The sequence below is a fragment of the Macrotis lagotis genome, chromosome 1, assembly GCF_037893015.1.
Source record: "Macrotis lagotis isolate mMagLag1 chromosome 1, bilby.v1.9.chrom.fasta, whole genome shotgun sequence".
Taxonomy (NCBI): Eukaryota; Metazoa; Chordata; class Mammalia; order Peramelemorphia; family Peramelidae; genus Macrotis; species Macrotis lagotis.
This window is the reverse complement of record NC_133658.1, coordinates 742,856,685-742,879,740: the sequence shown is the minus strand read 5'-3', so window position 1 is coordinate 742,879,740 and position 23,056 is coordinate 742,856,685. Positions and strand designations below refer to the sequence as shown.

Below are 23,056 nucleotides of genomic sequence, written 5' to 3'. Positions count from 1 at the left end.
ATCTGAAAAGGATGGATTTCTGCCTTTCTGCATTTGATTGTGAGGTTTTTAATACCCCAATCTCAAATAGTCTTGGAGCCACTGAACCCAGAATGGCTCTGGAAGAGAAAAGGAGGCAGGTGACTTTGCATAACACAATTGGATTTCATTTAAATCCAATTCACTTGCATATCATGGCATCACCTCCCTGATGCTTGAGAACAAAGGACAAACATCAACCTCTAGGAGTAATAAGAGTGGTCCCACTGTTGGCAAATTGGACTACACAGTTCCTTTGCTTTCTTTTTCTTTGTTTCTTTCTTTCCTTCCTTCTTTCCTTTCTCCTTTCCTTTCTCCCTTCCTTCTTTTTTCCTTCCTTCCTTTTTTCATTTTTCTTTCTTTATCTTCCTTCCTTCCTTCCTTCCTTCCTTCCTTCCTTTCTTTCTCTTTCTTTTTCTTTTCTTCCTTTTCCAAACTATTGACTCTCTCTTACATACTTCTCATTTCTTTTCCCAATTTTTCTTCTACCTCTCATTGATTTTTAAATTTCTTTTTGAGCTCTTCAAGAAGGTTCTTTACTCTTGAGACCATTTCCCTTTGAGGTTTCTCAAGCAGACATTCTGACATTGTTGTCTTTTTTCCTAAGTTTGTGTTCTGGTCTTCCCTGTCACCATAGTAGTTTCACTGGTCAGAGCTCTTTTCTCTCTTTTTTTTAAACCTATTTTTTAGCCTTCTTCATAACTTATAATGTTGAACTCTGCTCCTAGGCTACCAGTGGCACAATCCCAAGTTTCTTATTTGGGGGAAGGGGCACTGATCACTGGCTTTCTGCCCTGGGGTCTTAGGTGCTTGCAGTTCTCTCACTACTGTGCAGTTATCCAGCCTAATGGTGCCTTTTGGGCTAGGGGCTTCTAACCTGACAGTTTGCCTTCTGTCCTCAGATGCTGATCTGTGTATGGCTAAGGCCCTCCCTCTGGCTTGTCTGAACACTGTATGTACAGGGCTGCATTCCCTTTTCCCAAGTGAGACAGACTTTCCTGGAGTCCTAAGTTATCTTAAGCTAGAAAATTGTTTCACTTCCTCTTTTTGTAGATTTTGTTGTTCCAGAATCTCTGGATATTTAATTTAATGTTATTTGCTAGGGAGACTGGGGAGAACTCAGGTCATTTCCTGATTTTTCTCCCCCATCTTGACTCTGCTTCTCTTATTTCATTTTTTTTTAGGTTTTTTTGTAAGGCAAATGGGGTTAAGTGGCCTGCCCAAGGCCACACAGCTAGGTAATTATTAAGTGTTTGAGACTGGATTTGAACCCAGGTACTCCTGACTCCAGGGCCATTGCTTTATCCACTGTGCCACCTAGCCACCCCTTCTTATTTCATTCTTAAAGCAACTAGGTGACATAATGGATAGAGTATTGGATCTGGAATTAGGAAGACAAGTTCAAATTCAGCTTCAAAAAACTTTCTAGCTATGTAACTCTGGGCAAGTCACTTGACCTCTCTTTGCCTCAATGCTATCTTCTGTAAAGTGGAGATAATGATAGATTTATAAAGGATTCAATGAAAAAATATGTTGTTATTGTTGTCCAGTTGTTTCCTACTCTTTGTGATTTAATTTGTAGTTTTATGGACAAATATACTAGAGTGGTTTACCATTTCCTTCTTTAGTTCATTTTATAGATGAGGAAACTGAGACAAACAGGATAAGTGACTTGCGCAGAGTCACAAAATTATTAAGTGTCCAAGACCAAATTTGAACTCAAATCTTCCTGATTTCAGGCCTGGTACTCTATTCACAGCCCTACCTAGCTGCCCCAATATTTTTAAAATATTTGTTTAAAAATTTGTTTACATGCCAATTGTCATCATCAGCATCAACACTACCACTATCCCCACCACCATCATCATCACTGCCCAAAATTGCATTAATTTTTTTGACTGCTTCATCACTTTTGAAACATATTGAACTTACAACCAATACAAATTCATAGTTTCATTTGGGGCAGCTAGGTGGCACAATGGATAACGCACTGGTCCTGGAGTCAGGAGTACCTGAGTTCAAATATGAGTTCAGACACTTAATAATTGCCTAGCTGTGTGACCTTGGGCAAATCACTCAACCCCATTGCCTTAATTTTTTTTTAAAAGTCACAGTTTTATTTGAATTCTTGCCTAGTTGTGTCTTCCCAACTTATACACTTTTATCAAACCCACATGTATGACTTCATATTTTTCCCTATTCAATTTCATCTTATTTCCCCATTGTCCTAAGCTGTTGTAATATTTTTAGATCCTATTACTGTCACTCAATATGGGAGCTTGTCCTCAGAGATTAGTTTGATATGCTGTCCATGCTTTCATCCAAAGCATTGAATCATAGCTATGGTTCTCGATCTCTTACCTACCTCTTTTTCTGTTTAATTTACATTATTTGAGTTTGGCCATTTAGCTAGTTTGGAGCTCAACTATTATCATGTCTTCACAGTTCCATGAAGTCCACATATATGTCATAAGAGATTTTTGTCAAATGAAATTCAGGCATACATACTATTTTCAAAATTCATAGGATCCTTATATTTAGAGTTAGAAAGGAACCTTAAAGATACTCTAATCTACCTCTCTGATAATAATAATAACTGGCATTTACACAATGCTTTAAGGTTTGCAAAGCATTTTATAAACATTAACTCATTTGATCTTCACAACAGCCCTAGAAAGTAGGTGTGTGGTTAATATCTCCATTTTTCAAATGAGAAAAGTGAAGTAAAAAGAAATTAAGTGGTTTATCCCAGGTTCATATAGCTGGTAACTGTTTGAGGCTGGATTTGAATTCAGATCTTTTAGATTCCACATTATCCCCTCTATTGACTTTACCACCCAACTGTCTCTTATTACTGCAGCTAAGGAAACAGTTAGAAAAGGTTAACACCACCTCAAAAACCCCTCCTGTTCCCCTAGTTATTAGAATAGCAGTCTAGTAATCTTACTCAAAAAAAGGAAATAAAATTATTTAGGTATAATTTGTTATTGTTATTCAGTCATTTCAGTTGTGCTTGATTCTTCATGACCCCATCTGAAATTTTTTTGGCAAAGATACTGGAGTGGTTTGTCATTTATAGATGAGGAAATGAAGCAAACAGTGTTAAGTGACTTATCTGGGATCACACTGCTACTAAGTGTACTAAGTGTCTGAGGCTAGATTTGAACTCAGGAAGATGAGTCTGACTCCAGGCCCAATAAGTTATGATACCTAAAAAAAAATTTTTAGACTGATTACTTTTTCTGATTCTAGGATATGTCTTTAATGTTTATTATTTAATGCATACTATTTAGAGATACTTAGGAAGAGACTAGGCCAAACCATTCTGGAAAACAATTTGGAACTATGCCCAAAACACTTATTAAACTGTCTACACCCTTTCACTCAATGATAGCACTAATAGGTATGTACTCCTAAAGAGATAAAAAGAAAAGAAAAAGGACCTTATAATATAAAATATTTATAGAGCTATTTTTGTCATAACAAAGAATTAGAAACTGAGGAGATAATATACCATATCTGAACAATATTTGGTTTTTTAATGAGATGGAATGCTATTGTGTGGTAAGAAGTGGACAATTTCAGAAAAACCTAGGAAGATTTCTATGAACTGATAAAAAGTGTAGTGAGCAGAACAGAAAAATAACTTACACAATAACAACATATTACAAAGACAAACAACTTTGAAAAACTTAGAAACTCTGATCAATGCAATGACTTACCAAGCTTCCAGAGAACTCATGATGAAACATGTTACTGACTTCCTGAAGCATGATAGATTCAGAGTGTTGATTGAGATGTATTGGGGGGGGGGGGGGCATGACCAATATGGGAATTTGTTTTTTCTGCCGGTACGTGTTTGTAACAGGGAAAATATATATGACTAGGCCAGTCTTTGGGAGGAGTGGAATCAGCTAAATGAGGTCTTTCCCACCCAAGCCTTGAGTCAATTAGTCGGTAAATTCTTCCTAAAGGGCAGAAAACAGATCTTTCCCTGGATCTCCCTACAACTTCTAACACAATGCTAAACACAAGGAGTGCATGGGACTACAACTGAGTGAAGCCTCATTCATGGTTTCAAGGAGTCTTTCTTTTTTTTTCCTGAAAGCCACTGTCAGCAAGTGTTGCAAAGTTTCCACTTCTCCATTGACCTCTATATATGTAAGGATACAGAATCATCTCTCTGATAGGATAAAATGAATTATCTCTCTTTGACAGGATAAAATTGAATCTGAATAATTATGCAAATGGAGCTTGATTGGCTAGATGCTTGATGAAAGATTGTGAGCCTAGCTATCTAGCCAATAGGTAGCAGGCCAGGGGGTTAGGACTAGGATAAAAGGGGCTTGCCCTCCTCCACCTTTGCACTCCTCCTAGAGCTATAACTCATATGTGTCTTCTTCTCAAAAAGAGCAAATAAACTTTTTGTTCTCCAGTCTGGGGTTTCTGACTTTTATGTTTAAGCAAAACCAAAACTGTAACAACAATTTTGAAACCACACAAGAGGTACTTAAGAATGAATGAACAAATGACAAATGAATTGATAATTGAATGAACCAGCAAACAAACAAATGAAAATCTCCACTGTTTCCCTTTCCCAGGATGTGTGCCTGCTACCTCTACCTTTGACTTTCAGATGGAACTTGATAGAGCTATTGCAGTCCTGGTAAATGCCCTTTCCCTCTCATCTTGGATGGCTGATGAGGCCAGCCCACCAGATCATGTAGCACAGGTTGGTTCATTATAATTGTTTTTATTTGTCCTTAACTTGCCAACTCAAATTATGCATGCTCATACACACACACACACACACACACACACACACACACACACAAAAACATATTCTATGACAAAACTTTCTGGTGATATGCATACAATTCTCCGATTCAGAATCACTATTAATAAGTCTCTCTTGTCCAAGCTAATTGCCCAGAGAAGTCTCTTGGTTTTGTCCTATTAAGCCAAGTTTAGATTCAGTCAATTTAGGTAGGCAGGAAGCCTCCTCCAGGGTCAGAACCCTTTAACTGAACTCAAAGGAAGAAGATGTTAGTCTCTGAACTCTACGTTATATTATGCCCATGATAAATTCATCATGGAGAATCACCATAATTTATCTTGGAAGAATCACAATAAGAAAATCATATAAAAGGATAGTATCTTTAATTAGTGATAACCACATAATATTAGTGGTTTCTTGATTTCCCTAGGGCATACTTGAATACAGTTTATTTGAGTGTCATATCATGATGAATTGATTCCTTTTAGACCTCTCACTTGAAGCAAGATAGGAGGATACAGTTGCTAGGGAAATTGAGTCCAATCACATGCCCAAGTCCATACCAACAAGAAGTCTAATTCCCACTCAGAAACCTGGAATTCTCCTTTGCTCTGGCATTCTCCCTTACTGCTCCTTCTCTTCTCTCACACTGTCTTAGTACAAATGTCTGGAGCAGGATTTCTTTTTTTTTTTCTTTAGGTTTTTGCAAAGCAATGGGATTAAGTGACTTGTCCAAGGTCATACAGCTAGCTAATTGTCAAGTGTCTGAAGCGCAAGTCAGGTCCTCCTGACTCCAGGGCAGGTGTTCTATCCATTGTGCCACCTAGCTGCCACTGGAGCAGAATTTTTTAACCTTTTTTATATCATGGACCCCTTTGGAAGTTTGGTAAAAGATATGACCCCTTCCCACAACATTGTTCCTAAATGAATAAAACAAGATACATAGGATTATAAAGAGAGCCATTATACTAAAATTTAGTTTTAAAATTTTTGTTTTATTATTGCATAAGTATTTTCTTTTCCAATTACATACAATAATAGTTTCTACCAATCATTTTTTTAGGGTTTTTTTTTTGCAAGTCAATGGGGTTAAGTGGCTTGCCCAAGGTCATACAGCTAGGTAATTATTAAGTGTTTGAGGTCAGATTTGAACTCAGGTACTCCTGACTCCCAGGCCAGTGCTCTATCCACTGTGCCACCTAACCACACTTACTAATCATTTTATGCAAGGTTTTGAGTTTTACAAATTTTCTCCCTCCCTTCCTTCCCTGCCCCATCCCCCCCAACAGAAGACAATCTGCTATAGGCTTCACATTTGCATCCATGATAAGCATAGATCGAAACTGAACTAACAAAATATTTTTTGAAGTAAGTTCACAGACCCTAAGTTAAGAAAACCTCTCTGCACTGGAGGAAGAGTGTTCTAGGACTGTCTCCTCTTTCTAGGATTCTGAGCAGGATGTTGACCAACCCTTATCAACCAGTGAGCAGGATCCCCCACAGGTAGCTGAGGAGCTACCCGTCTCCAGTGAGAAATGCTCAGAAGCAAGGTATGGAAATTCTGATCCCCTCAGACTGAACTTTCATATAATACTCTCTGATGAGAGTCTTATTAGTTTTCTGACACCATTCTTGAAAATATTTTTTTGAAAATATTTTAAAGAGTATCTATTAAATAGAGCTTATTCCAAATCCCAACCAATTCAAAGATTAAATGTTTAAATGTCCTAGAAAAAAAGAGAATTAATTTGGAATGTAAGAGACCTATAAACTAATTTCTTTAGCTGGATTGTTTCTGATAATTCTAATAATAGATTTCTAATAATTACCTTTCACATTTGTCTAATATTATTCTAAAAATAATATCCATCATTTAATTAGAAATAGAAACAATTAGAAAATAACCTAATAATAGCACAGTTATGCTTTCCACATCACGGGGTTAGGGGTATAGTGCCCAACAATCTGGAAAATCACCCATAAAATTTTTTTGGCTCTCCCTTATACTAGGATAAAAGTCAGGATTTTTTCTTTTTCTTTTTTGAGGTGTTTAGAGCATTATGTATGTTGACATTATAACATACTATAGATACATATATATTATGCACTTCTACATTTCTAATTTTTCTGTATCAATATTGTCTGATGATCAACTATGATGGAATTGCTCTTCTCAGAGGCACAATGATCAAAGACAATTCTGAAGGATTTGTGATGGAAAAAGCCATCCACATCAAGAGAAGGAACTATAGATATAGAGTCTGAATGCAGACCAAAGCATATTATTTCCAAATTTTAAAATTCTCTTTATTTTTTCTCCCTCATGATTTTTCTTCCTTTTTTTCCTGATTCTTCTTTCACAAAATGATCAATATAGAAATATGTTTAACATAATTATACATATATAACCTATATTAGATTACTTCCTGTGATGGGGAAAGGGGAGGTAAAGGAGTGAGGGAGAAAAATGTGGAACTCAAAACTTTACCAAAAAATGATTGTAGACAACTACTTTTGTGTGTAGTTGGTAAAATAAATAAATTAATTCATGAATTTTAAAAAATAAAGGTGGAAGGAAAAGAGACTCATGTTCTGTCTCTTTTGGTTTAGACAAAAAAGGGCAGTGGAAACAACCCCAGCCTGGAAATGCCAGCTGTATCTTCAGTTTCCTCTTGGTTCCAGGCTACAGCAAAATGAGAATGTCTCCCTTCCCACTGAAGTTCCAGCAAAGGAAGGAGATACAGAAAATCCAAGTCTCAGAGAACAAAACACAGTGACAAGGGATTTGGATGTGACATTTCCAGACCTGCAGGTAGGTCTATGGCTTCACTGCCCACCCCACAGCCAGATGATGCTAAAACTATATTTTTCAGAAGAGGAGCCATCTACATTTGTAAATTTCTTCCTAAGGAGTTGCCCCACACCACTGATATCATATGTCCCAAAAAACGATAAAAATTATGTTTGCCAGAAAATCCTTTTTTTTTTTAGGTTGTTGCAAGGCAAATGGGGTTAAGTGGCTTGCCCAAGGCCACACGGCTAGGTAATTATGAAGTGTCTGAGGCTGGATTTGAACTCAGGTACTCCTGACTCCAGGGCCGGTGCTCTATCCACTGCACCACCTAGCCACCCCCAGAAAATTCTTTTTTCAAAAAAAATAATTGATGCTCTTTTATTCCCGTGCTTTCCAGTGATACCCTACTATCCTAATCCCTCCAACACAATGGTTCTTTGCTTCAAAAAAAAAGCACGATTAAACAAAACAAATCAATAAATTGGCCATATCCAAAGATGTATGCCTAATTGCATATCTTCAGCCTACCACTCTGCCAACAGGCAGGAGGCATGTATTTATTTATACTCAGTACACCAAAGTCACAATTGATCACTGCATTGATCAGAGTTCTAAATTTGACATGATTGTGATTATCAAGTAAATTGTTCTTTTGGTTCAACATGAATTTATATAAATTTTCCTAAGTTTCTCTGATTCTTCATAGTCTTCATTTCTTATAGCTTAATAACATTCTAAAATATATCACAATTTGTTCAATCATTCCCCAACATATGGGTACCCATAGTACCTTGACTTCTGTCAATGACATTCTTGGGTTATATGTCTAGTAATTGTATCACTGAAGCAGAAAGCATATGCAATTTTTTGACTTAGCTAAAATAATTCCAAATTTTTTTCATGAACAACAACCAATTCACTCCTGAATAATGCACTAATGTACCTGTCTTCCCATAACTCTTCTAATGTTTCCTATTTTTGTCTCATTACCTTTGCTACTTTAATAAATGTGAGGTGAAATTCAGAGTTGTTTTAATTTACATTGATCACATTACTAGTAATTTATATTATTCTTTCATATGGTCTGAAAGCTAGAAAAGGGGACCACTCAAGAAAATTTCATTTATTTGTTTGCTGGTTCATTCATTTATTCTTTGATTATTTAAATTCTCATGTGTCCAGCACTGTTAGAAATTATAAGGCTAGGGGCGGCTAGGTAGTGCAGTGGATAGAGCACCAGCCCTGGAGTCAGGAGTACCTGAGTTCAAATTTGAGTCAGACACAATAATTACTTAGCTGTGTGGCCTTGGGCAAGTCACTTAATCCCACTGCCTTGCAAAAAACCTAACAAAAAAACAAGAAATTATAAGGCTACCAAGTAAAAGATCTCTTCCATGCACCATAAAGTTTACTCACAGGTTGAACACTTCTTCCTGTTGCCATGACTTCTATTCCATTTCTCCCTGATTATACCTGTGCCTACTCAACCACACATCTTTTTTTTGTATGCTTATGTGATTTCCATTATAATTTTAAATTGTGTGTACTAGAAGTAAATCCAAATGATCAGAATCTATGCTGAATAATATTGCCATGCAATGAATGATTCTTGGATGTAATTTTCTGAGGGATAGAATCCAAAGAGAACATGATCCACTCTCTCACATAAATCATACCCAAGTTAGATAATTAGCCAAGAATGTATAATTGTATTTCTAGTATCAGGAAGACTATTAGGGGGAGTATTGGAAAGAGAAATGGATCTGGAGTCAAGAAGATCTGAATTTAAATCCAGTCTCAGAAACTCACCAATTATGTGATCCAGGGCAAGTCACTTAGCCTCTTTTTGCCTTAATCTACTAGAAAAGGAAGTGGCACCCACATGCACACATGCACACATACACACACACACACACTCACAGATATATATATATATATATATATATATATATATATATAAATACACAGAGATGTATAAATAAATAAATGGATGCATTAATAAATAAATAAAAAGCCCAGAAAACAACTAAATAAACAAGTGAATGAGTAAATGAATGAACAAATAAATAAATGGACAGACAGATAAAATAAATAAAGGCATGAATATATTTATGGATAGAGACAAGCAGAAAAAGAGATAGGTAGATGATTGAATACATGCATGCATACATACATACATACATATACAGATATATACAAAAGTGAGATCATGAATTATACTTCCTTGTTGTATCTCTCCAAAGAATAAATTAATTCTGTCTAGCCCAATGGCTCACCCTAAAGTCTAATTCCCTTCATTATGAGAATTAAACAAGAGACAAAACAAGGATATTAGAAGATTCCACTTCCTGTTATAAAGGAAGGGAGAAGGAAAGTGTCTGGAAACACATGGGGCTTTGAGTGGAGAAGATATGAAAGAGAAGGGCCAGATCCAAGAAGGAGGAAAAAATATAAATAATGAGGCTTCTTTCCCATTCTATAGACTTCTAGCCCAGGATTAACTACTAGACTATCATCCTGAAAAACTTCCTGTTGTTTTATTTTCCTGTAGGGAATAACAGCAAATACTTTTTAAACAATATAGCTTGAGAATGGTTAAATAATTTTAGGGGTTTTTTTTTAAGAGAGAAAGAACTAAAGAAGTCCTAATCTTCCCTATAGCCAACCAATCAGAAGAAACTCTGAAATCAAAGGAAGATGGTGGTCCCTCTAAATCATTTGTCAATTGATGGATTAAAACATAGGAACCCTTATAGGATTTCAATTTTTCAGCAGTTTTGGGATATATCTGACTTCTCCTATCTATAAATTAATTAAGAGGCAAGGGAAATTCGATGGCAAAAAAGGGATCAGAACAAGAAAAAGGAAATCAGATTGGGAGAAGGTGCTGTCTTCAGAACAGCATATGGATCCCAGATTAAGAAAAAGGAGTCAGAGCCCAATACTCTTATCCAGGGTCCCTTAGCCTCTAGAAAACAAATGAAGGGTGAAGAGGTGAGGAAAGTAGGCATCTTAAGGCCAAAAGAAACCTTAGAAATCATTTAGTCAAGATCCAGTTTCCAGTTAAGAGACATCTACCCACATGGTTGACCAAGTCAGTATTAAAATCCAGACCCTCTAATTCCCAAACCAGCATTCTTCCTCTTGTCACTCCATGGCTTCATCATAACAATTCTGCACTTTTAAAGAGATAGGAAGTTCAAAGACTAGAGTCCATGTTTTACAAATGAAGAAACTGAGGCCCAGAGAAGTTAAAGAACTTGCCCAAGTTTATTCAACTGGTAAGTGTCCAAGACAGGGACTGAACCTGGGTTACTCCTGACTCTAGTTTCACTTCCCTTTTCAATAATAATAATTAATACATATATAGTACCTACTCTTTGCCAGACTCTGTACCAAATGCTTTACAAATATTATGATATGCCACAATCTGGATAATAGGATGAAAAAGCCAACTTCAATCATAAGAGCAAAACCAGTCATTATAGCTAGAACCCAAGAAAGAAGAAATGAGTCAAAAGAAGAAAAATAGCCTCCAGGGCTGGATCTATTGATATCTCAAAGGAAGAAATCTACTCAGAGACATACAAGGAGGTTAAAAGCCCATGAATGAAAATCCTTGGAGAGGGTCTTTTTTTTTTAAACCCCAGAGAATCAAGACACAAGATCTCGTGATGAGAGGACATTGGGCAAAGGATGCAGTTCTTAGCTCCCCACAAGCCAAAAGTCCAGGAAAAGCAGTTGAGGGGGAGAAGACATGCTACTGGAGTGTTGCAATCAGACAGATGACAGCTAAAGAAAGAAGAAACAGTTTTGTACTGCACAGTAATCAAAGTTGGAGACCAGATGGAGGTAGAAGAAGAGAATGACGCATTGGATGATAGTAATAGAAATGGAGAAAAGTAAGCAGTGGTGAATGTATGAAACTAAGGGCAAAAAAAACATTAAAAAAATAGAAAGCCGAGTTATCTCCAGTTAATGATGATAGCAGTTTTCATTCCCTGAGACCATACTGAGTATTCTGGATTTGGCCAACAGGAATGGAAGCCAGGCCAAAACTAAGACATCAATAATGAGACAAAGATGTCAGGAAAGCTGAGGAAATCTAAACTGCCTGGGGAGGAGAGAGAAGCATGCTGTTTGTTTACCACCTTGGTATACTTGCAGAGTTTTGTATTGTTAATTCACCCATTCAGGCTTTGTCCCTGTAAAAGGGACAGCTCCTTGTTTTGAATACTTCCTCGAAGAGATAAGAATTATAGGATGCAGGACTGGAAGGGATCTTGGAAAATTTGGGGAAGCAGACTATAAGAGCACTGAAGTATATAATAACTCTTCTTTCCCAAAATAAATTCATCAGATAAACACCAAAATTTCCAATGTCCAGGCCAGATGAGATTGAACTGTACTACCACAGAAAGGAAATGAGATTCAGGCCAGAGAGGTGAGCTAAGAGAGATGATGGCCAATTTCTGGGATCTCTCTCTCTCTCTCTCTCTCTCTCTCTCTCTCTCTCTCTCTCTCTCTCTCTCTCTCTCTCTCTCTCTCTCTCGTTTTGCAGTTATATAGCCTTTCTACCATTAGCACTCAGATAGTAAGTATCAGAAACCAAAGAGAGAAGATAACACTACACTGTTGGCTATATACCAATTCAATATTTATAGAGTAACCACATTGATAAGTTTACAGACACAATGAAGTTATATGCATTAACATAGACTTATAAAGGAAACACAATATTGGGGCAGCTAGGTGGCGTAGTGGATAAAGCACTGGCACTAGAGTCAGGAGTACCTGGGTTCAAATCTGGTCTCACACACTTAATAATTACCTAGCTGTGTGGCCTTGGGCAAGCCACTTAACCCCATTTGCCTTGCAAAAATCTAAAAAAAAAAAAAAAGAAAAGAAAACACAATATACAACGTTATGATCCTCACAACAGCCTTGTTCAATAAATTTTGTAGATATATTATCCCCATTTTGAAAGATAAGAAATTAAGACTTAGCAACCCTCAGACTTAGAGAAGCTGGCAGATCCATAGCCACACATCAGGGACAGGATTAGAACCCACATTTCTTCTAACTTTAAACTATTATACCATGCTACCTCTCAGAAATCAAATCAGGATAGCAAGTTTTATCAATTAACATGCATTTATTTATTAAAGTATCTACCATGTGCTAGATACTCAAGATGCAAAGATAAAAATTAAAGTCTCTTATGGTATTTACATTCTAGCAAGGGAATCAACATGGATACATTAACTCACACATATATAATTTGTTGCATTATTCAGTCATGTTGGATTCTTCAGGGACCATACTGGCCAGAGGAGTTTATGGACATAGATACTGGAGCAGTTTTTCCTTTCCTTCTCTATTGGATTAAGGTAAACACAGGCTGTGTCTTTCCTAAGGTCTTCCTGACTCCAGGTTCAGCAATCTATCCACTATCTACACATATATAAATATAATGCATATATAGTAAACACAGAGTAATTTGGAGTGCACTAGCATTGGCAAGTTTAATAAGACTTTCCTATAGGAAGCAACATTTGATCTAAGCTTGGAAGGATGCCCAAGATTCTAAAGGTGGCAGTGAGAAAAGAGTGCATGGATATATGATAGATAGATAGATGGATAGCAGACAGAAAAGAAGATAGAGCAGGCAGTACATTCCAAAAGCTTTTCTAAACTGGAGATTTAAATAAAAGCAAACAAGGCAGTTGTTTTCTAATAGAGCTGAGCTGGGAGAGGGCAGGATACATAGTGACATGATTTGGAACTGGGAAGTGAGACCTGGTTCATAAGAAAATGCAAATTTTTGCTCAGCTATCTGAATTTAAAGGCATGGAGATAGCATGTTGTAAATTGATTCTTGTCCTTGTTATTGGAGAAGACCAAAATGACATCTCTGTGTTTGAGACAAATTACAGTGTATCTGACTGTAACTGATTAGACCAATACAAGCTCAGAATGCTCTCCCAAAGGTCGGGCACAAACAGTCCATGTGAACACCTGGGGTGAGTGTTCTAAACGTATGTATGTGATGTTTCTTTTCAACTTCTTCAATTCTGCCTTCTTCATAGAGCACAGCATCCTCACTGATGAGGGCATGCCATGCTGGGTGGTCCTGTGTCAGTGTCTCTCATGCTGCACAATCAATTCCAAAGTTCTTAAGAAAGACCTTCAGGGTGTCCTGGTATCACTTCTTTTGACTCCCTTGTGATCTCTTGCCCTTTATGTGTTCTTTGGCAAGTGTACATCTAGCATTCTAATAACATGACCAGCCCATAGTTACACTCTGGGTAGTAATGTAGTAATGTTGGAATACTAGGCAGTTTAGCTCCAGAAAGGACCTCAGTATGTGGTATCTTCTCCTGCTAGGTGATCTTCAGAATCTTCCTAAAACAACTTAAATGGAAGTGACAGTTTCCTGATACGGCTTTGGTAGACTGTCTGGGTTTCATAGGCATTTAGCAATGAGGTCAGCACAAGGGCTCTGTAGACCTTCAGTTTGGTAGCCAGTCTAATATCTCTTCTCTCTCATACTTTCTTGTGGAGCCTCCCAAATACTGAACTAGCTCTGGTAATGTGAGTATCAACCTCATTGTCATGTGTACCTTCTTGGAAAGGACACTGCCAAGATAAACTTTTCCATTTGCTGTAATCAATGGTTCAACATATGGATGGTGTGATGTTGGCTGATGGAGCACCTGTGTTTTCTTGGTATTGTTAGACCAAAATTATTACAAGAAGCAAAGAATCAATCCATATCTTGTTTCATTTCAGCTTCAGGGGCCACATTAAGTACACAATCATCTACAAACAGATCTTGCACCAATACTCCCTTCACTTTTGGTCTTCAAGTTGCCATCAGTGCAGTAGCTAATGTTGAGGCCTTGTTCATCCTCAGTGAAGGCTTTTGATAACATGACTGAAATCATGATGCTCAAAAGTATGGGAGCAAGGACACATCCTTGTTTCACCCCATTGGTGACTGAGAAATCTCAAGGGCATCATGCACTATCCAGAATGTTTCCATGCATGCCATCATGGAACTGACATGCAGTACTGATGAACTCCAGGCAAACAAATTTTGACATAATTTTTCGTAAATTCACAACTGACAATTTCAAAAGCATTGCTTAGATCTACAAATGTTGTAAGCATATCTCTGTTATGTTCCTGATATTTTTCCTGGAGTTGTCGGGCAGCAAACAGCATATCAATTGTTTCTTGACCCTTTCTGAAGTCATCATTATGACTTTCTAGGAGGTGACCATCTTCCAAGTGAAGGATAAGTCTATTGAGAAGGACTCTGGCAAAAATCTTACCAGCAATAACTAAAAGAGAAATACCCCTGTGATTGTCATAGAACAATCCCTTTACCTTTATAGAGATGGATGATGGAAACATCCTTGAATGTCTGGGAGATAACCTCTTCATGCCAAATAACCTCGAAAATTTCAGACAGTTTTTGGGTGAACAATGGACCACCTTCCTTGTAAATCTCAAGTGAAATAGAATCATCACCAGGTGCTTTGCCACTTGAAAGGAGCCTAATGGCATTCAAAACCTCTTCTTCAGTTGGAACTTCAGTTAGAGACTGATTAACTTCATCTTGAGGTAAATGGTCAATGGCTTCTGCATTGATTAATAATGGTCTGTTAAGAACATTATAGAAGTGTTCAGCCCATGTCTCTAGGATCGTGTTTCTGTGGTTAATCAATGTGGATCCATCAGCACTGAGTAGCTGAGATGCACTATATGTCTTTGGCCCAGAAATAGCCTTTAGGGCATCATGAAACCATTTTGATTTGTTATTGTCTACATAAAATTGAATTTCATCTGCCTTATTACTGAGCCAAGAGACTTGCATCTCTCTAAGCTTCACTTGTACTTTATCTCCGATGGAATTAAATGCTGTCTTCTTAGAAATTGATGAATTATCCTGCTTGTAAACCCTGTGGAATTCCTGTTTTTTCATTTAGCAGCTTCTGTATTTCCCCCATCATTTTCATCAAACCAGTCTTGATGTTTTTGAGTGTTCTGACCCAGATGAGCAAAATCAGTCCTGTTCACCAGATCTCTGAAAGTTGTCCATTCTTTTTTGCTCCGCTGCTGCCAACATATATGTTGGTTCAGTTTTCCCTCTAAGTTAGTAACAAACTGTTCCCACTCCAAGAGACACTCTAATCTCCTGACATTAATTCTTCTAGAAGTCATTTTGCCTGAGGCCATCACTTTGGTTGAATGTGAATATTTAGTTTATAGATGAGGTGTCTGTGATCAGCCCAACAATCTGTACCCACATTACCTTTGTCACTCTTATATCCTGTCTGTCTCTTCTCCTTATGATCACATAGTCTAATAGATGCCAATGAGGGTACATCCAGGAAGTTTCATTGTGTTTAGGTAAATGGAAGACAGTGTTTGTGATGAAGTCATGAGATGCACAAGTCTTCAGTAGAAGATGACCATTGCTGCTGCTGTTTCCAACTCCATCCCTCTCAAGGACTTCTTGCCATATCTGGTAATCTAAGCCTATTCTAGCATTAGAATTGCCCAGAATTGAGCTTATCCTCCTTTAGTACACTGATCACAAGGTCTTCAGGTCTTCATAAAATTTTTCTTTAACTTCATCTATATTTATCATGGTGGGAGCATAGGCACCAATGATGGTGGCATGGTAGTTTCTTAGAAGTGGCAATCTCATTTTCATGAGCTTGTCATTCACTCCTTTTGGTAAACATTCAAGAATGCTGACTAAGTTAGTTTTGATTGCAAAATCTACCCTAATTTCAATGGTGCTCCCCTTCACTCCAGAAAAATGTATATGCAACTCCAATTTCAGTTCGCTGGCCTCCATTTGCCAGCCTTGTTTCACTCAGGGTTGCTATTTGGATATGATACCTGCTGGGTCCTCATGTAGCAAGAATTGTCCATCTTTCAGGTCCATTGGATCTTGTGTTGTCTATGAGTATGAGCACATTCCATGCACTGATGATGAGTGAAATATTCTTTGAAGAAGTTTTTGTAGGGTTTTTTGTGTCTCAACCACACTGTGGGATCCCTGCAGTAATCAGAACAGGCTTGGGTAAGCAGACAATTTTTAGGGCACCTTTTCTAGGCCCTTCTGTTATCAGGATGTGATCAGTGTGATCCTTGAAAGGGCTGCTTAGTCACCCAGGGGAAATGAACCTATGACCAGGACCCACTATGTGCAAGGTTGTGACTACAGCTCTCAATGTATCCATACCTGCTGCTTCATCATTTGCCTGTTGCCACAGGACTTTGAAAAATGGTAAAGTGTGAGTGATGTCTTTTGATACCTATATAAATTGGATTTAAGTGAAATAGAGCTGCACAAAGTCATCCACCTCATTCTCTCCTCCAAAGTCATCATGATCCAGCATAGCAAGACAGAGTCAAGACAACTGGTGATGTGCTAGATTCAATGGATGACCTTGGAGACTTAGATGTCTAACCAAACTCTAAGCACTCCATGGCACCTGCTTCAACTGGCTTCATGGCTTTTGGAATGAAGTATTCTCATCCACCCATTCCACCAGTGGAAAACTTCACATGTTTGGGGTGGACATCCCCCCAACAACTCACTGATGAGTTTGGAATTCCCTCAGTTACCCACAACCTGGTTTAACCTGACTGCCAAAACGGTTACCAAGGTAGCTACTGTGTATGCTACAGCTTCTTGGAGCCACATGTGAGAGTTAGATGACTCAAGTGGACATCAAAGGAGGAAAGCAGTCACAGGAAGAGGGTTGGGTAGTGGGTAGCCCTCACACCAAGGTACTAGTCTTTCTTGAACACACCCTACCTTGTGTATTACAACCAGCAAGAAATCCCATTTGGCTACACCGGAGAGAACATGAAGACCTCTCTAGGCATACCTGAAAGTTCATCTGGAGTCATATAGTGAAATGCTGAAGGGAGGAGTTTGAACTGCTAAGATATGTTGTCCCCTAGTGGGCGAGGAAGCTCCCTAAAGGCAATGTTGTGGAAGATAAACTAGAAAAAAGAAAAGATGAGACAGTGAAATCAATTAAGAAGTTATTACAAGGGCAGCTAGGTGGCATAGTGGATAGAGTACCAGCCCTGGAGTCAGAAGGACCTGAGTTCAAATCAGACCTCGGGCACTTAGTAATTACCTAACTGTGTGGCCTTGGGCAAGTCACTTAACCCCATTGCCTTACCAAAAAGACAAAAAAAAAAAGAAGCTATTACAATTATCAGTACTAGCAAGAAAAGATCATCATGTAAATCAGAGATTTAAAAAAATGTTTTTGAACAAGCATCTTCTTTATGACCAAGATAATATAGGTATACCATGAGTTAAGAAAACCTAATCTATTCAAGTACATAGCTAGGTAGAAGAGAAGATAGACACTGGAGCTGGAATCAGGACAACTTGAAATCAAATATAGCCTCATTTTCTAGCAGTGTGATTCAAGGGTATGTCACTTAATCCTGTTTGCCTTAGTTTTCTCACTTGTAAATGATATGGAGAAGGAAATAGCAAACCATATTAATTCTTGCCAAGAAAATCTAAATGGGATCACAAAGAGACAAAACTAAAACAACTTAATAATAAGAAAAATTCTATTCAAGTATCATCATTCTTAATCAAATGGCTTACCTTTTCAATGATGTAAATGATGTAGAGACTACAGGCATTAGGTAGACAGAAGGACAAGATAACTTATAAAGCTCCTTTACCTCTAAGATTCTGTGATTTTGTAAAAACACTATAATTTTCCCCTTGTTATCCTTACCCCTATATATGTTGTTGACTTGATATTTCCTTGTGACATTTTATAATAAAACCCTTAAAAAAACTAAACTAAGTGTTATTTACATGGAGTAAGGTTTGGAAGAGAAAGGGAAAAATCTGTCCTTGCCTTCAGGTAGAAAATTCAGGCCAGAGTGTAGTAATAATAAAAGTTCAAAAGGGGGAGCCAGCTAGCCAAACCTCAGGGGTTGCTGGTGAAAGAAAGACAACCAACCTCATAGAATACCCTAATCCTACAGTTTAGATTATCACTTGTACAATTCCTAGGAAGAAGATGGGCTGAGGATTCACTTTGATTCCATTTTACTCTGGCCAAGTAGCCAACTGCTAGAAGAAAAGGACTATACTAAGGCTTGCAGGTTATGCAAAGATGGACAAGACAGATTCCTTACCAAGAGTTTAACACCCATAGAGGGTGGACAAAGCTTCACTCATGTCCTATACCAATGCCTCACTGAGACCGGAAAAAGGGAATGTGATAAGAACATTAATAATGATGAAAGAGAGCAAAGGGATCAAGGCTGTTAGAGATAAATAGCATTAAGGAAGGACAAGGTCTCTCCACCTCTCCTTCCTTTCTTCCTTCCCTTTCTGAGTGTGGGGAGGGGAGATTTGTGAATATTTTATTAAGGAGACAACATTTGGACCGAATTGAAGAACAGGTAAGAAGAAGAAGAAGAAGAAGAAGAAGAAGAAGAAGAAGAAGAAGAAGAAGAAGAAGAATAGCAGGCACTTTATATAGTGCTTCACAGTTTATAATGCCCTTCCAGAATCACAGCCTCTCCAAGTGAAAAACATCTGAAAAATGCCTTGTATTCCCAGAGAAAGAACTTAGGTTGTCTGAATATAGATTGATGCATACTTTTATTACTCAATTTTTCCTGGTAAATATATATATATATATATGTATATATATATATATATATATATATATATATATATTCTATCACAACATGATTACTATGAAAATGTCTTACGTGTCTACATATATATAATCTTATTCAAATGGCTCACCTTTTCAATGAGATGGGTTGGGAAATGGGGAAGGGAGAGAATATGGAAAGCAAAATGTTAAATGAATGTTAAAATTTTTTTTTTACATGTAAGTGGGAAAAAATAAAATACTAAATAAAACAAAAGATATAAGAGAAAAAAGAAAACAGAAGGAACATCTGAGGCCAGAATAGCGCATACCTAAACAAACAAACTCTACAACATATCTTTGAGATGGTCATTTAACCTTTGCTAGAGGACTTCTCTTTAATGAGAGAGGTCCTCACAATATTCTTTGAAGGCAGTATAGTACGATAAGTAGTATTAGTCACATTTTACTTGGAAAATGCAGTCTATATAACTAAAAAATATCAGTGGTAAAATGTGGACCTTGGTCTCTTCTGCCCCTTAATTTGATTCTCTGTTCCAACATAATGCCTCTCAGTTTTGACAGATGGAAGGGGGAAAGGATTGGGAAGGGATTTGATCCCAGTTAGAATGCAGTCAGTGGGAGGCATCCCAAATAGAAGGAAAAGCATGAGAAAAAAAATTAAAGCCGGAAGTAACTAGAGACTCATTTCAATTCCATTAAACAAAGAAGGTTCAGGGAACAATGGACAGTTTAGTTTACCTGAATTTTATGATGCATGTAAAGGAATAATGAAAGATAAACCTAGAAAGGTAGATTGGGGTAAGATAGAAAAATAACTTGATATAGTTGAAGTGTGTTGAATTTGGAGCCAAGGACCAGAGTTAAACTCCTATCTGACTCTAAATACCCCAGGGGTAGGTCATGTAATCTTTCTGGGCCTAGTTTATTGATCAGTAAAGTGATGGATTTGGCCTAGACAAGTGCTAGACTTTGGCTTCTAAATCTATTCAGTAGACATTTGTGGGCAGCTCAGTGCATAGAGCATTAGACTTGGAGACAGAAGAACAGAGTTTAAATTCATCCTCAAGCACTGACCAACTGTGGAGCCTGGTGAAATCACTGGACCTCTGTTTGCCTTAATTCACTGGAGGAAGAAACAGTCTGAAAACCCCATGGTTTTTTTTTGTGGTTCACAAGATCACAAAGAGTTGGGCATGACTGAACAACATGAACTGATCCTTTATCTGTCTTCTTGGCTTTTAATACTATGCTTTGAAGTATAGATTTTATTCTATAGAATAGGAAACTTTGAAAGTTCTACAGATAAGAGAGTGGCCTAATCAAAACTACAATTTAGAAAGATTATTCTAACTGCTGTATGCAGGAGGCATTGGAGGAAGAAAGACTTAGAGGCAGGAACAATAATTAGAGCCAAGAACTATTATAGTAATGACCTTTCCTACATCACTGTCATTATTAGACTTCCATTTTCCTCTCTCCATTCCTACATCACCACCCACTTTGTAATTTTAGGGAGGAAAGGGAAGAAGAAAAATGTTGTAGTCATGTAAAACAAAAAAAAAAATACACATAGTGTGTTGCTGTACAGAGTACAGATGAGATTTGGTCAATGGGGAGTGGGGGGAAAGAGACAGAGACAGAAAGAAAGATCAAGAAGGAAGAAGGGAGAGAAAAAAGAAAGGGGGATAAAGACAATGGGAAAGAGACAGACAAAGATAGAGACAGAGGATGGAAGAATGAAGACAGAACAGAGGAAAAAGCAAGTGGGGAAGGGAGAGAAAAGGGGAGGGGTAGGAACAATGTACTAAATACAAACTATATACATTTAAGAAAATCAGTCCCTGTCCTCAAGAAGCCTATATTCTAATAGAAAAAAAAATGCATATATGGATGCTAGAAAGGGAAGAAGGTTCTTCCAAGGAGGCATGATGATTCCATAACTGGAAATTGTAGTAAAGGTCTGGACCCTATATAGGTGAGAGTTCACCTCTCAGAGCCAGGGTAACAAGGTAGTCCTTGTTTCACCAAAGGATAGTGGTGATGAGAAAGCAAAGAAATAGGGTGGAGTCCTGCACCCCCGTAAGATATGATGATGTTTGTGCTTCAGTCTCAAAGAAGACCATGACATCAGAGAGGTGACACCATGACAAGAATGTGAATTGGATTTGAGTGAGGGGGTGCTATGCTAAGTCACCAACCCTACATCTCCTCAAGAATCATCTGGGTCGACTGGAGATGGCCCTAGATGTGAGGCAATCAGGTTTAAGTGATTTATCCAAGGTCACACAGCTAGCTAATTGTCAAGTGTCTGAGGCTGGATTCTAACTCCTGTCCTCCTGACTATAAGAATAGTCCTCCATCCACTGCTATCACTTAGCCGCATATAAAATGAATGTTAAAATTTTTACATGTAATTGGGAACTATATCACAAAATAAATAAAATATATTTTTAAAAACACCAAAGAGTTAGTTTAAAAGCCTAGAGGAGGGGAAAGATGGGGCATTTTAGTCTTCTGGGACCTGGCTGAAAACAGAAAGGTTAAAATGAAACATTTTTGTGCCCCCAACCTTTCCCTTGGGAAGTCTAGATGCCCAATTCATTTTGACCAAACCTCTTTTTTAAAGAAAAGAAGATGGCAGACAGGATATCAAGCAACATTAAGCAAATACTCCTAACCAGCAAACAAAGAATGATGAGAGTTCTTGGCCTGTGAAACAGTCATCAAACAGCACAGCACTAGGAACACTAGGGTGGATGGAAATGCAAACACTATGCCAGAATGGTAAGGGCATGTCACTCTTGTTTTTAGAGCAAGATCTGGCAGCTGGAAGACACCCTGGATGAGCTGAATGAGGAGTTCCTTCAACTCAGCTTTCAGACCCTGAAACTACAGAGAGAAGGGAATGAAGAAGGCCAGGTATGGAGCCAAAGGACCTTGTTCACAGTGAGCACAATCAGTGGTCCACTCAGACCATCTCCTTGAGTTCTCTGCTGTGTCCATGATAGCTAGACTTCTTGGGTGTGGGCCCCTGTGAGTCACCAGAAAGATAGGGACCAGTGAGGGGTGGCAACCCTAAGCCAGCACAACCAGTTGCAATCAGGAAACTCACCAGTCCTTGCTTGGCTCTGGGTGTTTGATTTGGCAGATTAGAGTAAGGACCCAGTTTGACAGAAACATGAGGGAGTGGGACAAAAATCACACAGTTGCAAGATACAGGTCAAAAATCATTCACCAAGTATTTACTTACTTGCTATGTGAGAGACCCTATATAGGCATTGGGAATGAAACTGTCCTCAAGGAGCTTACATTCTATTGGGAGACTCACCAGGTACATACAACACACATACACACACACACACACATATATATAGGAATACAAAGTAATTTCAGAGTTCACTAGAATCTAGAATTTGGGGTGAATAAGAAAAAGTTTCACGTTAGAAGATTCTAGGAGTCAGAAATGAGAATGAAGTTGGAGGCCACCCTGTACAAAAGCAAGGAGGTTGGTAAGGGAATGTCTTACAGAAACAACTATAAAGTCACTTGGGCCAGGATGCAAAGTCAAAAAGGAACGTTAGTCTCCATATTACAACACAGTCTGTCTTTAATCTAGTAGTCCCTTCCCAAGTCAGGTCTCCCTTTGGAACAGTTAAAAGAGTATTGAGATATCAGGAGTTCTAAATTCTGGTTTCAGTTCACCTACTATGAAGTTGCTTCACCTTATGTGAGCTCCTTTATAATTCTGATTGTGCGTTTCCTAAGGTA

The 23,056-nt window shown here is 37.9% G+C and overlaps 1 protein-coding gene and 1 long non-coding RNA gene across 2 annotated transcripts in view; one reads left to right on the top strand and one right to left on the bottom strand.

Moving 5' to 3' along the window:
- The window catches only part of LOC141508025 (uncharacterized), a 74,544-nt gene that overhangs the window by 36,270 nt on the left and 15,218 nt on the right, over positions 1-23,056 (bottom strand). The window lies entirely within an intron of this gene.
- Positions 1-23,056, top strand: part of LOC141508023 (uncharacterized) — a 51,102-nt gene that overhangs the window by 14,778 nt on the left and 13,268 nt on the right. The window contains exons 2-5 of the mRNA XM_074216269.1: positions 4,620-4,750; positions 6,242-6,345; positions 7,406-7,607; positions 22,100-22,207. Coding sequence (XP_074072370.1) covers positions 4,655-4,750; positions 6,242-6,345; positions 7,406-7,607; positions 22,100-22,207 — 510 coding nt within the window. The 5' untranslated portion in view covers positions 4,620-4,654. The remainder of the gene's footprint in view (positions 1-4,619; positions 4,751-6,241; positions 6,346-7,405; positions 7,608-22,099; positions 22,208-23,056) is intronic.